The sequence below is a fragment of the Camelina sativa genome, chromosome 11, assembly GCF_000633955.1.
Source record: "Camelina sativa cultivar DH55 chromosome 11, Cs, whole genome shotgun sequence".
NCBI lineage: Eukaryota > Viridiplantae > Streptophyta > Magnoliopsida > Brassicales > Brassicaceae > Camelina > Camelina sativa.
In genome coordinates this window covers 41,645,607-41,665,366 of record NC_025695.1, presented here as the reverse complement: position 1 = coordinate 41,665,366, position 19,760 = coordinate 41,645,607, and the positions used below count along the sequence as shown (strand labels likewise).

The window sequence follows — 19,760 nt, the reverse complement described above, 5'->3', positions numbered from 1 at the left end:
AAAAAAAAAAAAAAAAAAAATCAAAATAATACTAAAGAGTATATCAATATATGATGAATTAGTTATCACCATCCAAAAATTCCCTAAAAAGTTTGAAAATATCAACAAAAGTAACCATACCAATCAAACAACCATCTTCATCAACGACCCACACATAACTCACTCTATGAGCAATAGCTTGTATCATCACTGCCATCAACGAACTCTTACGATTACACACTATCGCCACCGACTTCCTAGCCATCCTCGCCGCACTACTCACCGATCTCCCATAAGACGACGAGGTTCTCATCCTCCCCGCCGGAGACGACTCGTCATCCGAGGAAGAACCCGAAAACGACGACAAAGAGTCAATGAGTGAGATCAATCCAACCATCCCTTTATCTTCCAAACGATTCCTAACAACTCCGACTAGACTCTCCGGTGGACCACTACCGTCGATATACGTCATTAAGTCTCCAGCAGAGAGTGTAGCAACCGCTGCCGCCGCGGTTTCATCGCAACAAGCTAACGTCATAGGCGAAATCTCACCTATCAAAGCCATACGTGAATCTTCTTCTTGATCACAACCTTTATCAACCACTGCAACAGAGACATTGTCCAAGATTGCACGAGAGACGGCGGAGACAGCGGAAGCGGCGGAGGAGTAATAATCAACGGCGAGAATAGTGTGTTGTGTACTGTTGATAACACCGAGATCGGAGATAGGAAGAGACGGTAACGGAGAGAAGACACTAATGGAATCGAGAAGGAATCGGATTATGTCTTCTTGTGTGATCCAGCAGAATTGTAGGCCGTTCTTGTGTGTTGTTGCGGTTGTGGCGGAGAGTGAAACGACGACGTTTCGGTTAATCAGGAGCTTCTGTTGTTGTCTTCTCTTCGTGATTGATGATCTTGTCTGAATCGGAACAATCAGATTCTGTGCTCCTTGTATGATCAGATCAATAGCTTCGATCAATCTTGAAAACATCAAGAACACAAAAAAAGATTAAATTTTTAAACTCAACGAACGATTAAAAAACAGAACACAATGTATGGATTTGTCCCTTACTTGCAAGAAGAATGAACATGGACGACGAGGGAACGAGATTTGGGGATAAGAACAGAGACAGATGCGTCGAAAGCAGAGGAAAGAGACAAAACATTGTTGTCGAATTTTGATAGGTAACAGATTACATCAGCCATACAGATCTTACCCAAACACTCGCACTTGTCGTTACCATCTGTTTTCTCATCATCGTGGTTACAGCTCCAGACGGTGAGGAACGGTTCGTCAGAGGATTTGAGTGCGGTGATGGCGTCAGCTACGGTGGCTGTAGCGACGGAGAGACACCGTAATGGTGGCTTACCGATACAGAGATCAGATACCTCGTGAGACAAAAGAGTTGATGCCATAAAAGAAAAGATTAGGAGATTTGTTTTTGCAGAGAATGTGAAGGAGAGAGAGAGAACAGAGGAAGGCGGAGAGTAGTTTATAAAGAAAAAGAGAGATAGGTACGGTCTTAAAAAGTACACATTAACACAAAACTACTTGGTCTTATAGTTGTGTACAGATGGATTTTTTTTTTTTTTACCTTTTTTGTTGTTGTTGTCGGTTGTGTTAATTACAGGTAGATTGTGTTTTCATTTTTTACTATAATGTTTGGAATTTAATTTTGATGTACAAATGGGTGACTAAGAACATTTTAGAGTATTTATCTTTAAAATTGTTATATATTACTATTTTTGCATATTCATTCAATTCAAGATTAGTTCAACAATGAAACCAGATCTTATATATATTACTCCACTACTGATATTGCTAGATTTTTAATGTATTTTTCAAAGAAAAAAAAAGAAATGTTTTTTTAATACAATGGTGTTAGTTTATTCTTTTGTTTTTGGTTGTGGCCTTCTCTCATAGGTCATATCTAAATGGTAAGTTTGAAATGAATTTTAGGAAAAAAAAAAAAAAGAAAGGTAAGTTTGAAATGAATGAAATCAAAAGATGAATATAAGTTATAAAAGAATATATTACATTTTCCATTTACATTATAGCAGATGAATATCTGTTCTTAATTTTGTTCATTCTGCATTTTTTTTCAACAAAACAAATTTGAATGTATTATATGTACATTTCATTGTACAAAGTCATATTTCAGATTTTTTTTATATAAATAAATTCACTGTTTTAAATTTTTCTTATTAAGAATATATATGTATATCCTTGGTTATAAAATGAACAAAGGGAAGGGGATGGCCAAAAATTCAAAGATATTTAATCTAATAATTAATGACAACACTAATCATTTATGAAAAAAATATATAGATACAAGAAAAGTTGATGAAATATTGATATTTAACCAAGACTAATTGACGTCAAGTATTTTAACGTAGAAGGATATTGTACAGCATCGACGTATATTCGAAACTGCTATTGTTTTATTTTTATATATAGGTTGCTTTATTGTATTTTAAACTTAAGTTAGTATATATGAATTTATATGTGCATCATGCTAGACATTTGTTTATGTTGTAATGGCCAAAACTTGAGTTCGATCGAACCAGCTAGACTCCAAATCAGAGCTTGACTCATTCATATATACTCAGGTAATTATGTAATTATGTTGTACAGACCTAAGAATATGGGAGTTTCGTTTCAGGAGGGATCATGGTCATAGTGAAGCGATTTTTCTCGGTACACATATGATACGCTAGTAGCCAGGTGAACACAACTAAGTCAAAAAGGGTAACAGTACGACGTGACTCTAAAAATTGCAAAGTTCTAAGAGATCAACATATCCTATACTAAATGGGAAGACCCTAGAACTCGAAGAAACATTTAAATTTGGTCAAGTCTCCTAACTATAATATACAACTACTTTATTAATTTAACTATATACTCATTTTCATATACTCATGTTCATTAAACGAAGATTTGAGCTCTAATTTTTTCATTGACTGATTTATTCCAAATAGTATTAGAATAACAAATCTTCACATCGGCAACATTTTAAACATGCATGGAATGGAAGTTAGAAGACAGAACTCTCATGTGTAGTCAGTCATATGTTTATACGAAACCAGCTCATATAAAATCAGGGAAACCAAGTTTGATTCTCATTAACTCAAATCTAATCCGTTGAGGGGCAAAGATGAATACGAAGGCATATGACCCCAACGTTTATATTTTTAAAAAATATATATATGACCCCAAGGTTTGTTGATAGGTGTGATCCAACAACTTGTAAATACATATTAAAGGTCCATACTCGATAGTTAAGTTTGTATAAAAGATAATGAATTATATTTACTTTTGGAAAGATACGATAACGAAAGATATCTGTAATAAATCTTAGTATAAGTTTTCCGTGATCCATCTTATTAGTTGAGTTGAGAGTTGAGACCCATGAAATGTATATTATAAACACACTTAAGTGATTGTGATATTTGGTTTAAAAATTGCAAAAGTGTTAAACTTTTGTCGCTTTTAATGATAGTAATAGTATTATAGAAATGCCACTTTTGAATTTTACTTTTACTCTAGCATGCTGTCACAGGGTTGGACTAATTTGTCTTATGCGCTTCAACGTTTCTCATGCTCTTTCATCAAATGTTCTCAACGTTCACTTTATTTCTTCTCAAATTTTGTTAATTACCGAAAAATCCTGATGATAAAACAACGAGACTATAAGTTAAAAATGATTAGTCCCAATCTCTTATTGTCAAGCCAAAAAGATGTAAAAACAAAAAGCTTAACTAATTTGGCATATAGGACTTCCAAAACAAGTTTGTAGGAATACATTCCATAACTGATACCAACTTTTGTCTCGTCATGTCGTTTGAAGTAAAGGAGAAAGATAATAAACACGTTTTCTTGTTCAAAACCTTAAAACGTCGTACGTCATTGAACAAGTTGGCCAAGCTTTGCAACATCTCGTTTTTTGTTGTATTTGCTACTTGCAAGTTATTTAAAATTTGTAGGTAAGTAACAGTATTCCTATTTGTTTTGAGCATGCGTAATTATTCTTTTGCAAATTGCACATAGAACCAAATTTCTATGTCACACTCTGTGTCGTCTAGGCCTTTACTACTAAAACAGACATATATAATATCCGATTTTTGTTTTAATATGTATTCTCTTTCATGAAAAAATCACAGAAAACTAATGAATTGTATAGCTTTAAACATTGACTAAAAATTAAATTTCATTAAAAAAACAAAATTGACTAATTTTTTTAATAGATAAAGACTAATATATAATTCTTTTAGCCATCTCTAAGTTGTGATGTTTTGAGAAGCTGTTTCGTTGAAAAGATAATTAAGTTGCATCATGTTAGACTTGTTAGTGATGTAATAACAATGGCCTTCCATCAACTGCTATACCGATTACTGCGATTAATATGGAAGATAGTTCTGTTCATTCAACAAGAAAAAAATATGTGTAACTTGACGAAAGTTCTTAGGCTAACAAAAATGTATTATAGTGAACATAGAAATAACAGAATGCTTTTTTACTCGTAAATAACAGAATGCTTTTTTACGAGAAATAACAAATTCACAATCAAATTTGGGTTTAGATGTACCTTCCAGTTTAAAGCAGACAAGTTGGGAATGGATTTTACAAATAAACAAGTGGGCTTTGGCCCGTATCACCTACTGGTCACGACCTTACTTGTACAGGATCTGTTCTATATAGGTCTAGGCATTCAGATATCCGATCGGGTTCGGATTCGGATCTTCGGATGTTCAGATGTTCGGATGTACACATTTAAAATCCGATCGGGTATTTTATAGAATCGGGTCGGGTTCGGGTCGGATATACCCGATATTCACTGAAACTAATCGAAATTAAGTAAAAATCCCGAAATCAAAAGTTTTATATGAATTGAAATACTGAACTGAGAGTTAAAGTTTTAAAAAGATAAAAAAAAAGTAAAACCAAATGTAAGTTTAAAGTCTTAAAGAGATGGGTAAGTAGAGAAGTAAAAAAACAATCATATCATCTCCTCTTCTTCATCCGAACAAATGATCCCAAGTGCCGACTTACTTCTTCTTCATCCAAGCATTTGAACCCCTCTTCTTCTTTAACCACTTAAAGAGTCAGAGTTTCAAACTCTGAAAAGAAAATGACAAACAAAAAAAGTATTAGATATTGTATCTTAGTAATCAACATCAAACAGATAGGAAAAAAAAAACAATACCTCTTTCAAGCTCATCTTCAAACTCAACTTCTGCAAGAATCTGTGCATTTGTAAGCACCTTTTCTTCAAAATGAATATCTTGTTTTTATATGAATGTGCACTCACGCTGGGGGAGTATGATGAGATGATGATGGTGATGTTCTAGCTGAATGTGGTTGAGGCTTATGGTTTTGGAAGATTCTAGTACTATTCACATTTGGAGCTTGAGTTGTCACATTCAAATAAAAAGGGGGAGAATGAAAGCATGAAGACTTTGGTTGCTACAAGGCTGGTCTGTAGTACTCTGGAAGAGAGGTTCACACGTAGAAATCGTAACGGATATCGAGTGACGTGGCTGTGCTTTTAGAGACTCTTTGATTAGAGAACAAGTTATTATCATATCTATTAAGAAGATTTGGACTTATTCTTTAATAGGAAAGTAGGTCATAGGAGGTATCCTATATATTGTGTTATTGGGCAAACATGTTGTTTGACCGTTCAAGAAAAATTTTAGAGAACTAAGCGGATAAACTTTTAGGGTTCTTAGGAATTTTGGTTAGATTAACAATTGGTCAGTGACAAATCGTGTTGACTGTGTGTAAATCTGATTAAACATATCTTGTAAAATTGTTTAAGTGATTCTTAATAAGAAAAGAAATTATTTTCAATATTGGCTGCGTCTTAGTTTTTACATATTTATGGTAAGAACGTTCATTATCCGGCTTAAATCTCCCCATTCCATAGCGTAATCTGTTAGAATCTTAATCTCCGGTTTAAGGAAATCGCCTCTTATATCTTTGTTTAGTTGCTTACTCCTACGTGGCAGATCAATAAATTTATGATGGGCTTTACAAATCAATCGACGGCCCGCTAAATAAACCCATGATAGATGTGTTTAACTCTTTACCTAGTTGACGTTTCACATCCCACATCGCTTGGAACACTCAGGAATAGTGAGTTAACTCTCATATAAATAAAGACATCAGAGCTGATTCCATCATTCACGGAGCCGTGCAGTGAAGGCAAAGCGAACTATTCTTTCGCCTTTTACTAAAGAATACCGTGTCTTCTCTGCACTAAGCGGCATACGCCTGTTTTTGGAAAGGTTCATTTAACAAAATAAACCTCCATCAAACCATTAGTTTAAAATGATACTGACACTTTTTTCTAACCAGTATGTACTACGTCGTGGTCAAAAAACTAGAAGAAAAGGAGATGATACTAGTTTGCCCAAAAAAACACAGGAGATGATTACTAAAGATAGGCCAACATTATGCTACTACGCTAAGGCAATGGTCAACATTCTAAAAAAATTGCATCCGCAAGGGAAAATGCTTATAAAATTGTAGATTCCATTAGCATGATAGAGCAGCAAGCCAGCAACCTATAATTTGGAGGTTAATATGTGTGAGCACTGAGCACCACATCAAAGGAAGGAATCTATCATAATAAGCGGCCATGGAGTCACAGAGAGACGTCCTAATAACGGTAGTCCTTCTAGGATTCATCATTGATAATCCAAGAGAAGGAATAACTCTTCTGAATATACTAAAACACATTGATTGGGAGTTGAATGACTGTTTTACTTGTTCTCACAGGTTTTGTTTTCACTCTTTCTGAGGTTGTGAAGATGGCTCCGTTACCACGTACTGCTAATATATAATCACATTAATTTCTTGACCAATTTTGAACGCTAATTAGGGATGGGCTTTGCATATATAACTACGTGGGCCTTCAACCAATTATCACTACTACCCATGTATGCTCTTTAGCTTTTAATATGATCCTTTAAATTTTGTCCCACATCGCTGTTATGAAGAGCAAAGTTTTAATATATATAACGGAGACTGAGCGTCTATGGTCACGACCTTACTTGAACAGGATCTGTTCTATAGGCTCGTACCTCTGTTTCCTTGATTTCTAAGGAGACAGGCCCTTAACCCTGGTTGATGAACCATGACCGTGCGATCAGAGCGTGATTAACGGCCACGATATGTCTTCGGACGCGTCCGGTGCTGTAGAGGATCGTTACTCGGTTCGGTTCTACCTTGCCGGGGTGGTCGCACGGCGGTCTGACAGGTTTCTTTTTTTTTCGGATGTCTAAAAAATGAACAGAAACTATTCTTACATGTTGATTTATCTTTGTTCCCATATGACCCCATAGATTAACTGCAAAGCAAGAAACTTCGTCACTCTCGGATCACTCAATCGTCACGACCTCCACTTCTAACAAATGAATCCAAAGGTTGATTGGATAGCACGAAACAGAAACAAAGATATCTAGTAAGGTTTATTTACAAATAACATCCCATCAAATCTTTCGTTTACAATTTTCATTATCTTTTAATCCTATATTATTTACTAATGGTCGGAAAAAACGCAGTTTTTGGTTACCATGAATGCCTAACATTATCTTTGTGCGATTCTAATTGTTCAATGTAAATTTGCACCCACCGTCTTAGACTCTTAGGTATTTTCACAATTATTAGGCTCACACTTATGGGTTTGTTTTGTTTTTTGTTCCACGCCATATGATCATCTTGGAAAAAGGTTAAGCAATAAACCCCATTAAGAAAAAAAGAAAAACCTCATCAACCTAAAAGTCCAGAAACAAAATAACACTTCGCGTGAATTAGGAATCGCCTAGATTTCTTAGACGGATATGTTTAGAGAATAATATTCTTTGTTAAATGTTGCTGAAGGGGGCAGAAGCTATAGCTATTTCAAGAATCAAAATTATCCCTCAATGAGATTAGAGCAAACGAGACGTCCATTATTGAAAAGATAACAAAGATGCCATTATTGTAGATAATAAGACGTAGTGTAACCATTACATGTGAAGAATTTCTTCCCTGGCTGTTTGGAATAAACAAAACTCTTCTCGAGTATTGGAACTAGAAGTTCTAATAAGCCTAATTTAATGCATTTTGAATAAAACCCCCCATATATAGCTACTTCATTACTTGTGTGTAGGAGCAGCTGCTTCGATGCGAGAGCAACTATCTTTGAGAAGAGGTGGGAAGAAGGGATTTAGCGGAAACATATGTGGCCAACACTTTGAATCTACATCTGAAAATGCTTTGCAACACGTAGATCCAACACTACCAAACTTTCCTGTGAATACTGATTTGAATATCTCAGCTACACAACCTTCGACACTAGAGAGTGATGACCAGCATTTTGTGATATCAACCGGAGAACCAGGTAGAGAAAATCCAGGAACAATAGAGAGTTTAGATGTTGCAAGTGCGGGAGCAGCTGCGTTGATGCGAGAGCAACCATCCTTAAGAAGAGGAGGGAAGAAAGGATTCAATGGGAACATTTTGGGCCAACACTTTGCATCGATATCGGTAAACGCCTTGCAGCATGTTGGTCCAACGTTTTCAAACTTACCGGTTAAAGCAGATTTGAAGATTTCGACTTCGCAACCTTGAATTTTAAGGAGCGATGACCAACATTTTGCAAGATCAATTGGGGAGCTAGGAATGGTAGGTAGTTGAGCTAGCCCCGGGTTCACTAAAGCAATGGCACAAAAAGTACTCACAACTAGAATTGTGGAGAGAAGAGTTTTGATCTTACCTTCCATGGTGACTACTATTTCGTTTTTTTTTTTAATATTTTCTTTAGAGGAGAATGATTTGCTTGATTGAGATGGTTTGGTGACTCCAAGAAACAAACAATTTATACAGTGACTCAACACAAACTTAATTATACGATAAATTTATTACGAGAGTTACATTTTCATATTCGTTGACTAGCTCGGTCGTTATATATGACAAACTTTGAATTAAAAGCATGGAACTGAATACACTTTCACAAACTGATATCAGTAACTTAATTGTAGGCTTTTAAACAATTAATCCAAAATAAATATATATTTGGACTATTTTTAATTTCTTTCCTAACAGCAAAGTAAAGTGGACTTATTTGTTTCGTCATAGATAGAAGTAGCCAAGCAAGACACAACTACCGGATAAAAGTTACAATTCTACTCAGACAAAAACGAAAAACCAAATGAAAAGCTGTAACGTTCATATACTCGGTTTATGCCAACCATTTGAAACATCAAACATATCATGGAAGTGTTACACTTAACAAATAAAATAACTCAAGTGTTAGTATATATCTATTGAATTTTATTTTAAATGAATAGGCCTAGGTTTCTTTGGTTAAATAAGCCCGTTCTTGTTTTTCTTATTATTAGTGTTTGGATCCCACATCGAGAAGCTGATGAAGAAACTGAGTTATTTATATATGGTCACAAAGCAACAATGGTCACGACCTTACGTATAGGACGTACCTCTGTTTCCTTGATTTCAAAGGAGACAGGCCCTTAACCCTGGTTGATGAACCTGGACTGTGCGACCAGAGCGTGATTGACGGCCACATCTGTCTTTGGACGCATCTGGTGCTGCAGAGGATCGTTACTTGGCTCGGTTCTACCTTGCTGGGGTGGTCGCACGGCGGTCTGACAGGTCCCTTTTTTAATTTTGTTAAGATTCCTTCACTCCTTCGTTTTTTCTTTGTAGCCGTCATTATATCAATTTAATTCACTATATATATGTCATTAGGAACAATGACTATGTTACGAGGCTTTCTCGAGGAGAAATGTTTTTACTTAGTATATCTCACATCGGTTGTAATTGTCAATATATACAAGTCTAATAGTATATATACATCTGAAGAACAACTAATGTTTCATGTTTGTCCCTTAGGAGACATCCAATGATTCAATAAGATAAGCGATACAGAAAATATTAGCATATTCCATGCGGAAGGATGAAACCCTTAGCTTATATCGAGAAATGGTTTTTTCTTTTTGCCATTTATAAACTACGTGTCCATCGGCCCTAGCTTACTAAGAAATCATGTGAGTACTTTCGAATTTATATATTCTTGTGATCTTATAATTTGCCTCTAGCTTTTCTTATTTCATGGTCTCATAGACCGATGTATTGGAGATTCCAAGTTGCATTAAAGTTCATTTCACTCCGCAACAAATCTGGTTCACATCATGTTGCCCCATTCGGTTGGCCCGCCAAAAAAGACAAATCCAAAAATTTATTACAGTTCATATTGGACCAAATATCTAATATATAGTAAAAAAAATTGGACCATATATATATATATATATCACTTTTCACATACATGTTCTAAACTCTAAAGTTTAAACTCTTCTGGATGATATATATTTAGGTTGCAAGACTTAAGTCTCATCAACCATATAGAAATTATAACATTAGTCTCATATATATACTTGGGTTCTTTTAATATAAACTCACTTTCGTTAAAACACAAAACTTTTGAGAAAATTCAACAAAAAGTGACTTTTAAATACCAAAGAAATTATTGAAAAGCATAGTCTCTTTTTCACACTTCATTGTTTGAATAGCTAAACCGTAAAAAGTTAGGTCCAAAGCAAGAACATTACAATGATGGACAATTTTCAGAAAGCATTTCAAAAGAAGTGAAGAGCATTATTATAATCGCACACTAGCCACCAAAGTCCATGGGGTCATTTTTTATAAGTAGTTTATTCATGAACCAAAAAGCATACTATAATATAACAAATACAATCCATATATAAATTAATAAACTAGTATGTCGCATTGTTTTCGTTTCTCCTTTTATCCAAATTCTGAGAGTTAGAGGTCCCTACGCTTTTGAGAATTGAAAATTTTATAACAGAAGAGGCTAAAATTTAAATGATTTTTAGAGCTACATTCAGAAACCTTTTTTTTCCATTAAACTTCTAAGGGGTATTTCCAAAAGAAAATCTTATAATTATAGAGTATGGATCCTCCAAGATGCATGCTAAGATCCATTACTTTTTGAATATACGAATATCATATCTCTTCTACTTAGTTTTCCATCTTATTATCTAGGCTAACAGAGTTATAAAAGAAAACTCTCTTACAAATGTTATTGTGAAATCTAAAGAAATTTGGATGCATACACGAGTTGTTCTATCTTTCCTTAGCGTAAAAGGAACGGTTACATAAAGACACAAAAAGCACACCCCCATGAAATGATTGAGATGCTTCCACGGTTTTTTTTCCTTCTTTTTCTCTCTATTTTTTTGTACTATTTCCTCCCTATGAAAAAAGCCAATTATAGATTCCTCATGTCTTCCATGACATTAACACATTTTAGACAATATTTATAGTCTAAATATTTATCCAATTTATTTATATAAATATTATCCAATCGTTTTTTAAAATGTGAAAAAGCTGCTTTTGTGGAAGGAAAAAATCTAAGCTTTTCATAGGATGAAACCTTTTAAAGCAATTTGGAGGCGTTGATTCTTGTATACTTCGATTAATTTTATAGTATATGGTTTTAATAATACGTGGGGTTGTCTCATGTAAATACTACAAATCGAGCAAAAACTTATAAACGTTCTAGGTTCCGACAAAAGGATCTTCGGACTCATGGTTCATTCACATATACCTTAAGACTCGCTCTCTTTCTTTGTATCTTTATATGAATATACTTTACATAAAACTTCTTGACCAAAAAATGTTTTGTTCAACTATTTTCTTCTGTATATTATTTTTACCCCATATTAGTCTATTCATCTAAGTGTAATTTTTCTTTTAATAGTCTAAGTGTTAAATTAAAATATTTAATCCTACACTTGTGCTTTGTTAAAAATATATTTTAACTAACAAAATTAGGTATCGATATCGATTTTAGTCTACACATCTCAGGTCTTTGTCTTCTAACTTCGCATGATCTATCTCACAAAACTTACCATGCACAATATCACAAAATACTAATCATTTGAAATTAAAGAGAATTAAGCTTTTGCTTTTCTAGTCATTTCAAAGTCTCAGGATGTGTTAACTTTATTAATAATTTGGTACGTGTTTGCCCTAACTAATCAAGCATGTACACTAATATAAGTAACTAAAACGTTCACGCAAATATATTCATAAAGAAAGAAAAAAACGACAGCAAGAAAACAAAAGTCCATTTATCAATTGATCCAACGGTCAATATTTTCACTCCTTCGCAAGCAAACAACTAAGTCAAAAAAGCATTACTAAAGACCACCAAGATAATTGCCGGTTAAGTGCTTATAGCTTTCTTCTTCAACTCTTTATATCAACCCCTTCGCCTGCTCTCCTTCTTCTCTGTCCATCTTCTTCTTCTTCTTCTCCTCATCATCATCTCTCTTTCTCTCTCTCTCTCCAAATGTCTCAAATCTCCGTTACTTCTCCAAAACATTGCGCCAAGAAAGGAGGGATTAACATCAACAACCGTCACAAGAAACTCTTTTTTACATTCTCAACGTTCTTCAGCGGCCTCCTCCTCATCATCTTACTCGTTTGGCTCATCCTACACCCCGAGAAACCCGAGTTCTCCCTCACGGAAGCCGATATATACAGCCTCAATCTCTCCTCTTCCTCCACTCATCTCCTCAACTCTTCAATCCAACTCACTCTCTTCTCCAAAAACCCTAACAAAAAAGCCGGGATCTACTACGACAAGCTACTTGTTTACGCAGCCTATAGAGGACAACAAATCACCTCAGAGGCTTCTCTACCGCCTTTTTACCAATCCCATGAAGAAATCAATCTCTTGACAGCGTTTCTTCAAGGTACTGAGCTACCCGTTGCTCAGTCCTTTGGTTATCAAATCGGTCATGATCGCACAACTGGTAGAGTAATCATTGGTTTGAAGATGGACGGGAAGCTACGGTGGAAGATTGGTACATGGGTCTCAGGCGCATACCGGTTTAATGTAAATTGTCTAGCAATTGTGGCTTTTGGACAGAACATGACCACTCCTCCGTTAGCTTCACTACAAGGGACTCGTTGCTCAACAACTATATGAAATATATAGATTATAATCAACCATATATATACACTCTAGCTTCTTTGACTTATGCGTAAAACTATGTATGTTGATGGTGTTTTTTATTTTATTTGTGTGCTGGTAATTAGTACTTTTTGTAAAGCTACGTTGAACTGTCTATATAGAATAATATAGATGTAAAATAACAAAAACAGAGCATATCCTTGGTTAAAAAGCAGAGGAAGTTTGAATTTTTCTATAGTTTCACCTGATTATTTTAACCTTTTTTACTCTTGAGCTATACGCATAAAGATTTGAGATTTTTGGGTCCATATATATTGTCTGTGTTTCTTGAAATTAGTTTACTTTTTTTTTTGTTTCTTATATCTTCACTCTACTTTAGGGAAGTATCAAGTGAAAGCCATCTATTTTCCTATTGGAGTTTCTATGTTTTTGAACAGATACGTACGAGGAAGCAGTGCAGAAGATTCATTGAGACTCGAATAAAGAATGTCGCAGTTTAGTTGATATAACATATTCTTGCAAGAATAGATTCTTTATGTTCGTTAATTAGTTATTCCTTTTGTTGCGTCAAACTTAATAACAAAACAGTTTATTAAAGTTTTTTCATTAAAAAAAAAAAATCTGTAGAGGTAGAATCTAATAAAAAGTAGAGTATTAGATGATATAATCTGTTTCAAACAGAAGCAATGACATCAAAGTCTACTATAATATCTCACTTACGCTAATATAAAAGTCAGACGAACTATATAAACCAGTTCACTACGAGGATGCATGCCAACAGAACATGAAGCTCCATGTCTCAGATTAAGATTACGTTTAATACGGATACCAAGGGTAACATACGTAATACCGCTGGTTATACAAGCTGAATTTGAAGAAAAAAAAAATCATTAGTTCCATGTTAATTAATACCACACAATTGGTTTTAATTGTATTAAAAAATATAGATGAAAAAGGAGAAATTAAAATACCAGTACATAAAGACCGGTTGACCTGAGTTTACACAAGAACAAAAGATTGTTAATGAATAATTATCACTACTAATATGTAATAATTAATCGGATTAGAGAGAAAACCAATAAAGAGAGGATTGAGATTAATAACCGTATTGGATTGGTTGGTTATTGGGAACCCTAGCACCATGATAAGCAAGTTTGCAATTGGCCATTCGTCAGTCTATCATATGATTTGGATTCTCGCATGCTCTCGTTGCAGAATCAGCTTCTTTGAACGTGACCTAATAATAGTGACACAAACTCATGATTAAAAAAACTAAGTGTATACCAATAATTACTCTACATGTTAAAATACTATTGTTTAAGATGCTTACAAAACCAAATCCCTTTGATCGTTGTGTTGCTCCATCACAAACTACATTAGCATAGACGATTTCTCCAAATTGTTCGAAGTAGCTTCTGAGACCTTCGGTTCTTGTAACCGAAGGCAAACCTGCCACATAAATTTTTGTGTACCTATTGTTTTGTTGATACATGGCTAAAGAAAGTAAAATTTTGTTGTAAATTAGTAGAAGAGGTGAAGGACATGNATATATATATATATATATATATATATATATATATATATTTACGAGACGATTGTTGTCTCGACTCTGATTAGGAGAATACCACTGTTTTATTCAATTTTTTATTTACTTTTTTTTATTGACTTCCAAGTTCTAATGGCAAATAGTATTAGTTAGATTCTATTAATATTAGGGGATATCTCGTGCTATAAAGCACAAATCAACATTTTCTTCAAAAATTATAATATAAAAAAAAAAAATTATGGTTGTAATTGTTTAAAAACATTATTTTGTTTAAGATAATATTTACTTTTAATATTAAAATTGTTTAGTAAATCTTCATATTTTTTAAATACTAATTATTTTATAATATTGTAATATTTTAATTTGTCTAATGTATATTACCATTTTATATTGTTTGTTGTAATTGTATCATTATTTTGTGAAATATTAAAAGCATTAATTATTATATTCTAATTGTGAGCAAATTGTGAACAAATAAAACTTATTAATTTATCAACCACGTAAATTTAGGTTTACCAACCCGTCAATATGGAATATTAAAACACACTTTTTTTTTATAGATTGAGTAATATATTTTCGTTTTAAAAACTTCAAATCACAACATATGCAGAAAAAATATATATATTTATTTATCATATGTATTATTTGATAATTCAAAAAAATTTGTAAATGAAATAAAATAAAGATGATAGAAAAATCATAATTTAAAATCTTAACAAAAATCTTCCAAATATAGTTATAATTTGGATACTTAGAAATAAAATCTTTTTTTTTTTAATTCTGATTGGTTTACAAATTTTTAAAATTAATTAATAATTTTTGTCTATAATTAATTAGAAGGAGAATTTGTTTTTTTTGGAAATTAATAATTATTAAAAAAAATTATTAGTCTAATATTAAAATTGTATTATTACTTTTATTGAAAATTAAATATTTGCTTTAAGACCAATAATATGCACATGTAATTTTTTTACACTTGGTTAGTTTCATATTCGTATTTCTCAATTAATATAGTAGGATAGATTAAGTAGGTTTCATCATGATATACCACGAAGTATTAGACAAGCCATATGGTTATGGATTTAAAAAAGTCGGTCCAAAATTAATGTTTTATTATGTGCAAGAACCGTCCCATTGTGTACACGTGTTAACATTTTCAAGACTTGATCTCTAATTTTCTTTTGCTCATTAAGATACACATTGATCCGAATCTGTTACATTCCCACCTACTTTTTTACTATCCACTCCAATTTAAACACAACCCATGATTTTAATAATTGGAGCATCTTTGTGTTTGTCTTTATATAAACAGGTGAAATCTCACAGCTTATTCTAAGGTTATCCAATTACGAACATAGAATAGAAATGAAGAAAAGACTAAGCTTGAAGCAAATATTGGTGAGTCTCTCCAACCTTGGTGTATGTTTGTGCGTAAAACATCTTGATAGTAGCAAGATTCAAGTTTCTAACGCAGAGATCAAGAAGGGATCTGTATGTCCCGAGGATGATTCAGTGTCTGAAGAAAAGGCTATGGAAGGAACAAGGAGAATCAAAGTGGTGATAACTAGGAAACAGCTGGATCGCTTGTTGGCGAAGCAAATTTCATTGGAGCAGCTGGTTTTTGTGAATCAGAGAACCTCTCTTAGATATGTTGACGAGAGTAAGTGGATCCCCAGGCTTGAATCTATCCATGAATCACCTGAACTATAAGATTTTGGGTTTTTAGATGGTTTTACATATTTTGCGGCTCATGGCATTGTCATATTGTACTAGCTTTTACAACATAATGTAAGTATCATAAAGTGTTTTTGTAACATCAGTGTTAATAGAAGAACAGAGCCAAAACAGGGGAAACAGAACAATAAGTCTAGAAGAGGCGAAAACATGTTTTCGCTTTAATCCACGATCGATGGATGACTTTGTTTTCATATGTTTCTTTTAGAGTTTAATATGATAAAAAATAAGAGTAAACACAAATATTATGATATATGCTCAAAACAAAAAAGTTGGAACTCAAAATAGATCTGTTCCAAAAACACAAAAAGAAACCAAGAAAATTCCAAAAAGTTTTGTTGCTTCTTATTTCCCAAATATAGCCTCTAAAGCACATGGCTTATTCAAATGCCACTACTGAATCAAATCATAAACATTCGTCATAGTGCTTTCTTTTCTTACCACATATGAATTTACCAGCAACAAGATCATGTTCCTTGTTTACACTCTTCAACCTCTCCTCTTCTTGCACACAGTGATAGATAAGATCATGAGTCGACCATTCCAGTCGCATACGGCTATAAGTTTTCCTAAGCAGATCATACTCCGAGGGAAGACTATCGAGTATCAAACCTGCCACAACATTATCATGAAGACACATCCCGAGTTTCTTCAACTTAGCTGCAACGCTCATCTTCATCATAATATGCTCTCTAACACTCTCATTCGTTTTTTTCTTTAACAAAAACTCAGCCATGACCATTGTAGACTCTGCCCTCTCGTTTTTAGCATAGCACTTCTCAACCGCAGCCAAAGCTTCTTTAGCGGTTGTAACATCATCGGGGATAATGCCTCTGAATTTTGGCGGGATCCGGATTTTCACCATCATCATACTAATGCGGTTGGAACGGTCCCAACGCTCGGTTTTGTCAATGCACTTTAAGGCATCTGGACGCTCTTCCCTGAGGGAAATATCAAGATCCATGAGGGCAAGCACAAGTAACAAACGTTCTTTCCATTCCGAAAAGTTTGACCCGTTTAGCATCGGTATCGACTCAACATTGGTGAAACAAGATGCAAGTCCCAACACTGAAAATAAGATGTGTCACAAACCATATCAAATTTGGACTACACTTTGCAAAGAAGAATAGACATAAAATTCTAAATTCGAACCATAGGATATATAGGAGAGAAACTCTCAATAGACAGTGCTAAGAGATAACAAAGGAAAAAAAAACGTTACAAAGAACTTCAACACTACAATTAGGGTTTGAAGAGCCATTGCAGAACCGAAAGGATTTTGTCATGATTGAAATTGATCAACTATAAAATTGACAAGCGTTTCTCTAAATTACCACAAATCCAGAAGAAGAACAGGATTAAACTTGATTGATAAAAGCAACGAAGGCAAAAAAATATATTAACCTCCGTTCCAAAGATATCGTAATAAGCAAAAATCGTAAAACCCTAATTACAAAAAGAAGGATTACCTTGATTCATGATTGCCACAAAATCGTGAAACCCTAATTACTGCGATTTCGAAGTTTGAGATATCTCCACACTAATGGAAAATTTATGATTGGCAACGAAACTTATCACCGAATTGTAGCCGTCAATGAAATGAGTTTACCCGTTTAGGTTTAATATTGTCACGTTTGGTTAATAATTCTCCCAAAATTTGTATATTTGTATATCTAAATCGGATTTATATCAAAATCAAAAAGAAAAACTCATGAGGCAAATTAATGAGATACAAAGAGTCATCATAACACGGTATATGAGATGCAATAATGGATTATAAAGAAAGAAATTGTTATATAATTCAATTTAGCTATAGTATAGTCAGAAAAACCATATATGGTTTAGAGAAGTAACATTGATATATTTAAAGTACTAATAACATAAGAACCATCATCAAACTCCGCAAGTCTAAGTTTGCTTGTTTCCACCGGACCCTAAATCACTAGTATTATTATTATTCATCGTTTCAGTTGACGAAGACCCTGGTGTGGAAGTCCACTCCGTCTACTTTGGCGTAGCCGATGAGCTGCTCGATTCTTGGTAAACAGCGTTTGTAGATTGCTGCGTCCCAAAGTAGCATTGGTTCGTGTTAACCACAGGGTAAGTCTGGTAATATGACATCATCGGATCGTATTGGGGATTATATTGCGGATATTGCTGAGGATAATTGTAAAACTGTGGATAGTTGTAATACCACTGTTGGGGATATTGCGGATAAACTTGGTTCCTAAAACATTGAAAAGTTACCAAGAAACTACATTAATTAACTAAAGAAACCATGGCAAGAAACTTCTATACTTTTAATTTATTCCAAGAAAAATACCAATGAGGAGGTCCAGCGTACGCAGTTACTGGTGGTTGATGAAAATTTGAAGGTTGCTGCAGGTTTTGGCGATAACTTGGGGCACTGAAACAAAGGCCATCATGACGTAAAGGGATCGGGTTTGTCTTGGATTGGTTTTGTTTGACCTTAGCACCAGCAGAAGCAAGGTTGCAGTTGGCTACTCGTCCGTCAATTTTCGGATTTGGATCCTTGCAAGCCCTCTTTGCAGATTCAGCATCTTTAAATGTGACCTGAAAAAAAGAAATATATACAAAATTCATGATTGGAAAAGTCTCTTGAATATATAAGAAAATAACCTAAACGTAGGTTTCTTGGATACTTACAAAGCCATAACCTTGAGATCGGCCTGTTTCTCGATCACAAACCACGTTCGCATGGATAATTTCTCCAAAAGGTTCGAAGAAGCTTATCAAGCCTTCCTTTCTTGTTTTCCAAGGCAAACCTCCCACGTATATCTTCGTGTCTGTTGTATCGAAGTTTTGGTGTTGAGACATGGTCTCTTTGCAAAAAGAGTAAAAAGGTGAAAAGAAGAGAGTCGAACAATCTGAAACCTAGATGAAGAAAAAAAGGTGTTACGAAGGGAATGGGTGTGTTAAAAGTATATATATATATCAGATGAATCCAACAAAACCATAAATGGATAAGAAAAAAGGAATAATATGTATACTACATCTTTTGTTTTCCGATTCTAAATAGGTATTGCAAGAAGATACTAGAACATTTTTTTTTTGTGTGGACACAATAAGATACTAGAACATTTGAAGTTAAATTAACATATCAAACGTAGACAAATTACTAAAATATATATGTATGTTTACGACACAAAACAGAGTCAAACCAGGACTCATGTAAAAGTTTTAAACCTAACCACAATTAATGAGCAATTTTATATTTGGTGTGATAATCACAATGAACTAGTGAAATACATCTGAGTTAATTTCTTTATACTTTTTTGGCTTATGATAAATCACTAAGAAACAATTTTTTTTTTTTTGATAAGTTTCAAAAAGTTATTTTTAGTATGGGAAATTCCTTTTAAACAGAGCAATGAAAAGGGACAAAAAATTCCTTAAATTAAATGTTTTGGCATAATGGAATAGTTAAATATTACATAAACTCAGCAGAAAACTCAAAATTCATCTAAAACAAA

At 33.8% G+C, this 19,760-nt stretch overlaps 7 protein-coding genes across 7 annotated transcripts; 2 read left to right on the top strand and 5 right to left on the bottom strand.

Moving 5' to 3' along the window:
- Positions 18-1,465, bottom strand: LOC104725894 (CBS domain-containing protein CBSX5). The gene is made up of 2 exons (XM_010444645.2): positions 1,052-1,465; positions 18-959 (listed from the first exon to the last, which is right to left on the bottom strand). Exons 1-2 carry the CDS (start codon positions 1,393-1,395, stop codon positions 59-61), a joined length of 1,245 nt encoding a protein of 414 aa, XP_010442947.1. The 5' UTR covers positions 1,396-1,465; the 3' UTR covers positions 18-58.
- On the bottom strand, positions 8,062-8,797 carry LOC104725893. The gene has a single exon (XM_010444644.1). The coding sequence runs from the start codon at positions 8,746-8,748 to the stop codon at positions 8,122-8,124; it is 627 nt and encodes a 208-aa protein (XP_010442946.1). The 5' UTR covers positions 8,749-8,797; the 3' UTR covers positions 8,062-8,121.
- Positions 12,185-13,237, top strand: LOC104725892 (NDR1/HIN1-like protein 12). The gene has a single exon (XM_010444643.2). It carries the CDS (start codon positions 12,360-12,362, stop codon positions 12,999-13,001), a length of 642 nt encoding a protein of 213 aa, XP_010442945.1. The 5' UTR covers positions 12,185-12,359; the 3' UTR covers positions 13,002-13,237.
- LOC104725891 (RNA-binding protein 24) lies at positions 14,083-14,478 on the bottom strand. The gene is given in 2 exon segments (XM_010444642.1): positions 14,083-14,223; positions 14,317-14,478. Coding segments are annotated over 2 exon segments (303 nt in total).
- On the top strand, positions 15,845-16,351 carry LOC104725890. Its single transcript, XM_010444641.2, has one exon. It carries the CDS (start codon positions 15,898-15,900, stop codon positions 16,240-16,242), a length of 345 nt encoding a protein of 114 aa, XP_010442943.1. The 5' UTR covers positions 15,845-15,897; the 3' UTR covers positions 16,243-16,351.
- On the bottom strand, positions 16,624-17,338 carry LOC104725889 (the record flags this gene model as incomplete). The annotated part of the gene is made up of 1 exon (XM_010444640.2): positions 16,624-17,338. A coding segment is annotated over one exon (666 nt), but the record flags the coding sequence as incomplete, so codon positions are not given.
- LOC104728858 (RNA-binding protein 38) lies at positions 18,271-19,159 on the bottom strand. The gene is made up of 3 exons (XM_010447788.1): positions 18,934-19,159; positions 18,590-18,840; positions 18,271-18,493 (listed from the first exon to the last, which is right to left on the bottom strand). The coding sequence occupies exons 1-3, from the start codon at positions 19,102-19,104 to the stop codon at positions 18,271-18,273; spliced, it is 645 nt and encodes a 214-aa protein (XP_010446090.1). The 5' UTR covers positions 19,105-19,159.

What these genes read in the sequence shown, in the direction of transcription:
- LOC104725894 (XM_010444645.2), bottom strand. Translation starts at nt 1,395, where the DNA reads ATGGCATCAACTCTTTTGTCTCACGAGGTATCTGATCTCTGTATCGGT. An exon ending in CATGTTCATTCTTCTTGCAA is followed by an intron (nt 960 to 1,051) that starts GTAAGGGACAAA and finishes GATGTTTTCAAG; the next exon opens with ATTGATCGAAGCTATTGATC.
- LOC104728858 (XM_010447788.1), bottom strand. Translation starts at nt 19,104, where the DNA reads ATGTCTCAACACCAAAACTTCGATACAACAGACACGAAGATATACGTG. An exon ending in GATCTCAAGGTTATGGCTTT is followed by an intron (nt 18,841 to 18,933) that starts GTAAGTATCCAA and finishes TCTTTTTTTCAG; the next exon opens with GTCACATTTAAAGATGCTGA. An exon ending in TACGCTGGACCTCCTCATTG is followed by an intron (nt 18,494 to 18,589) that starts GTATTTTTCTTG and finishes TCAATGTTTTAG; the next exon opens with GAACCAAGTTTATCCGCAAT.
- LOC104725893 (XM_010444644.1), bottom strand. Translation starts at nt 8,748, where the DNA reads ATGGAAGGTAAGATCAAAACTCTTCTCTCCACAATTCTAGTTGTGAGT.
- LOC104725890 (XM_010444641.2), top strand. Translation starts at nt 15,898, where the DNA reads ATGAAGAAAAGACTAAGCTTGAAGCAAATATTGGTGAGTCTCTCCAAC.
- LOC104725892 (XM_010444643.2), top strand. Translation starts at nt 12,360, where the DNA reads ATGTCTCAAATCTCCGTTACTTCTCCAAAACATTGCGCCAAGAAAGGA.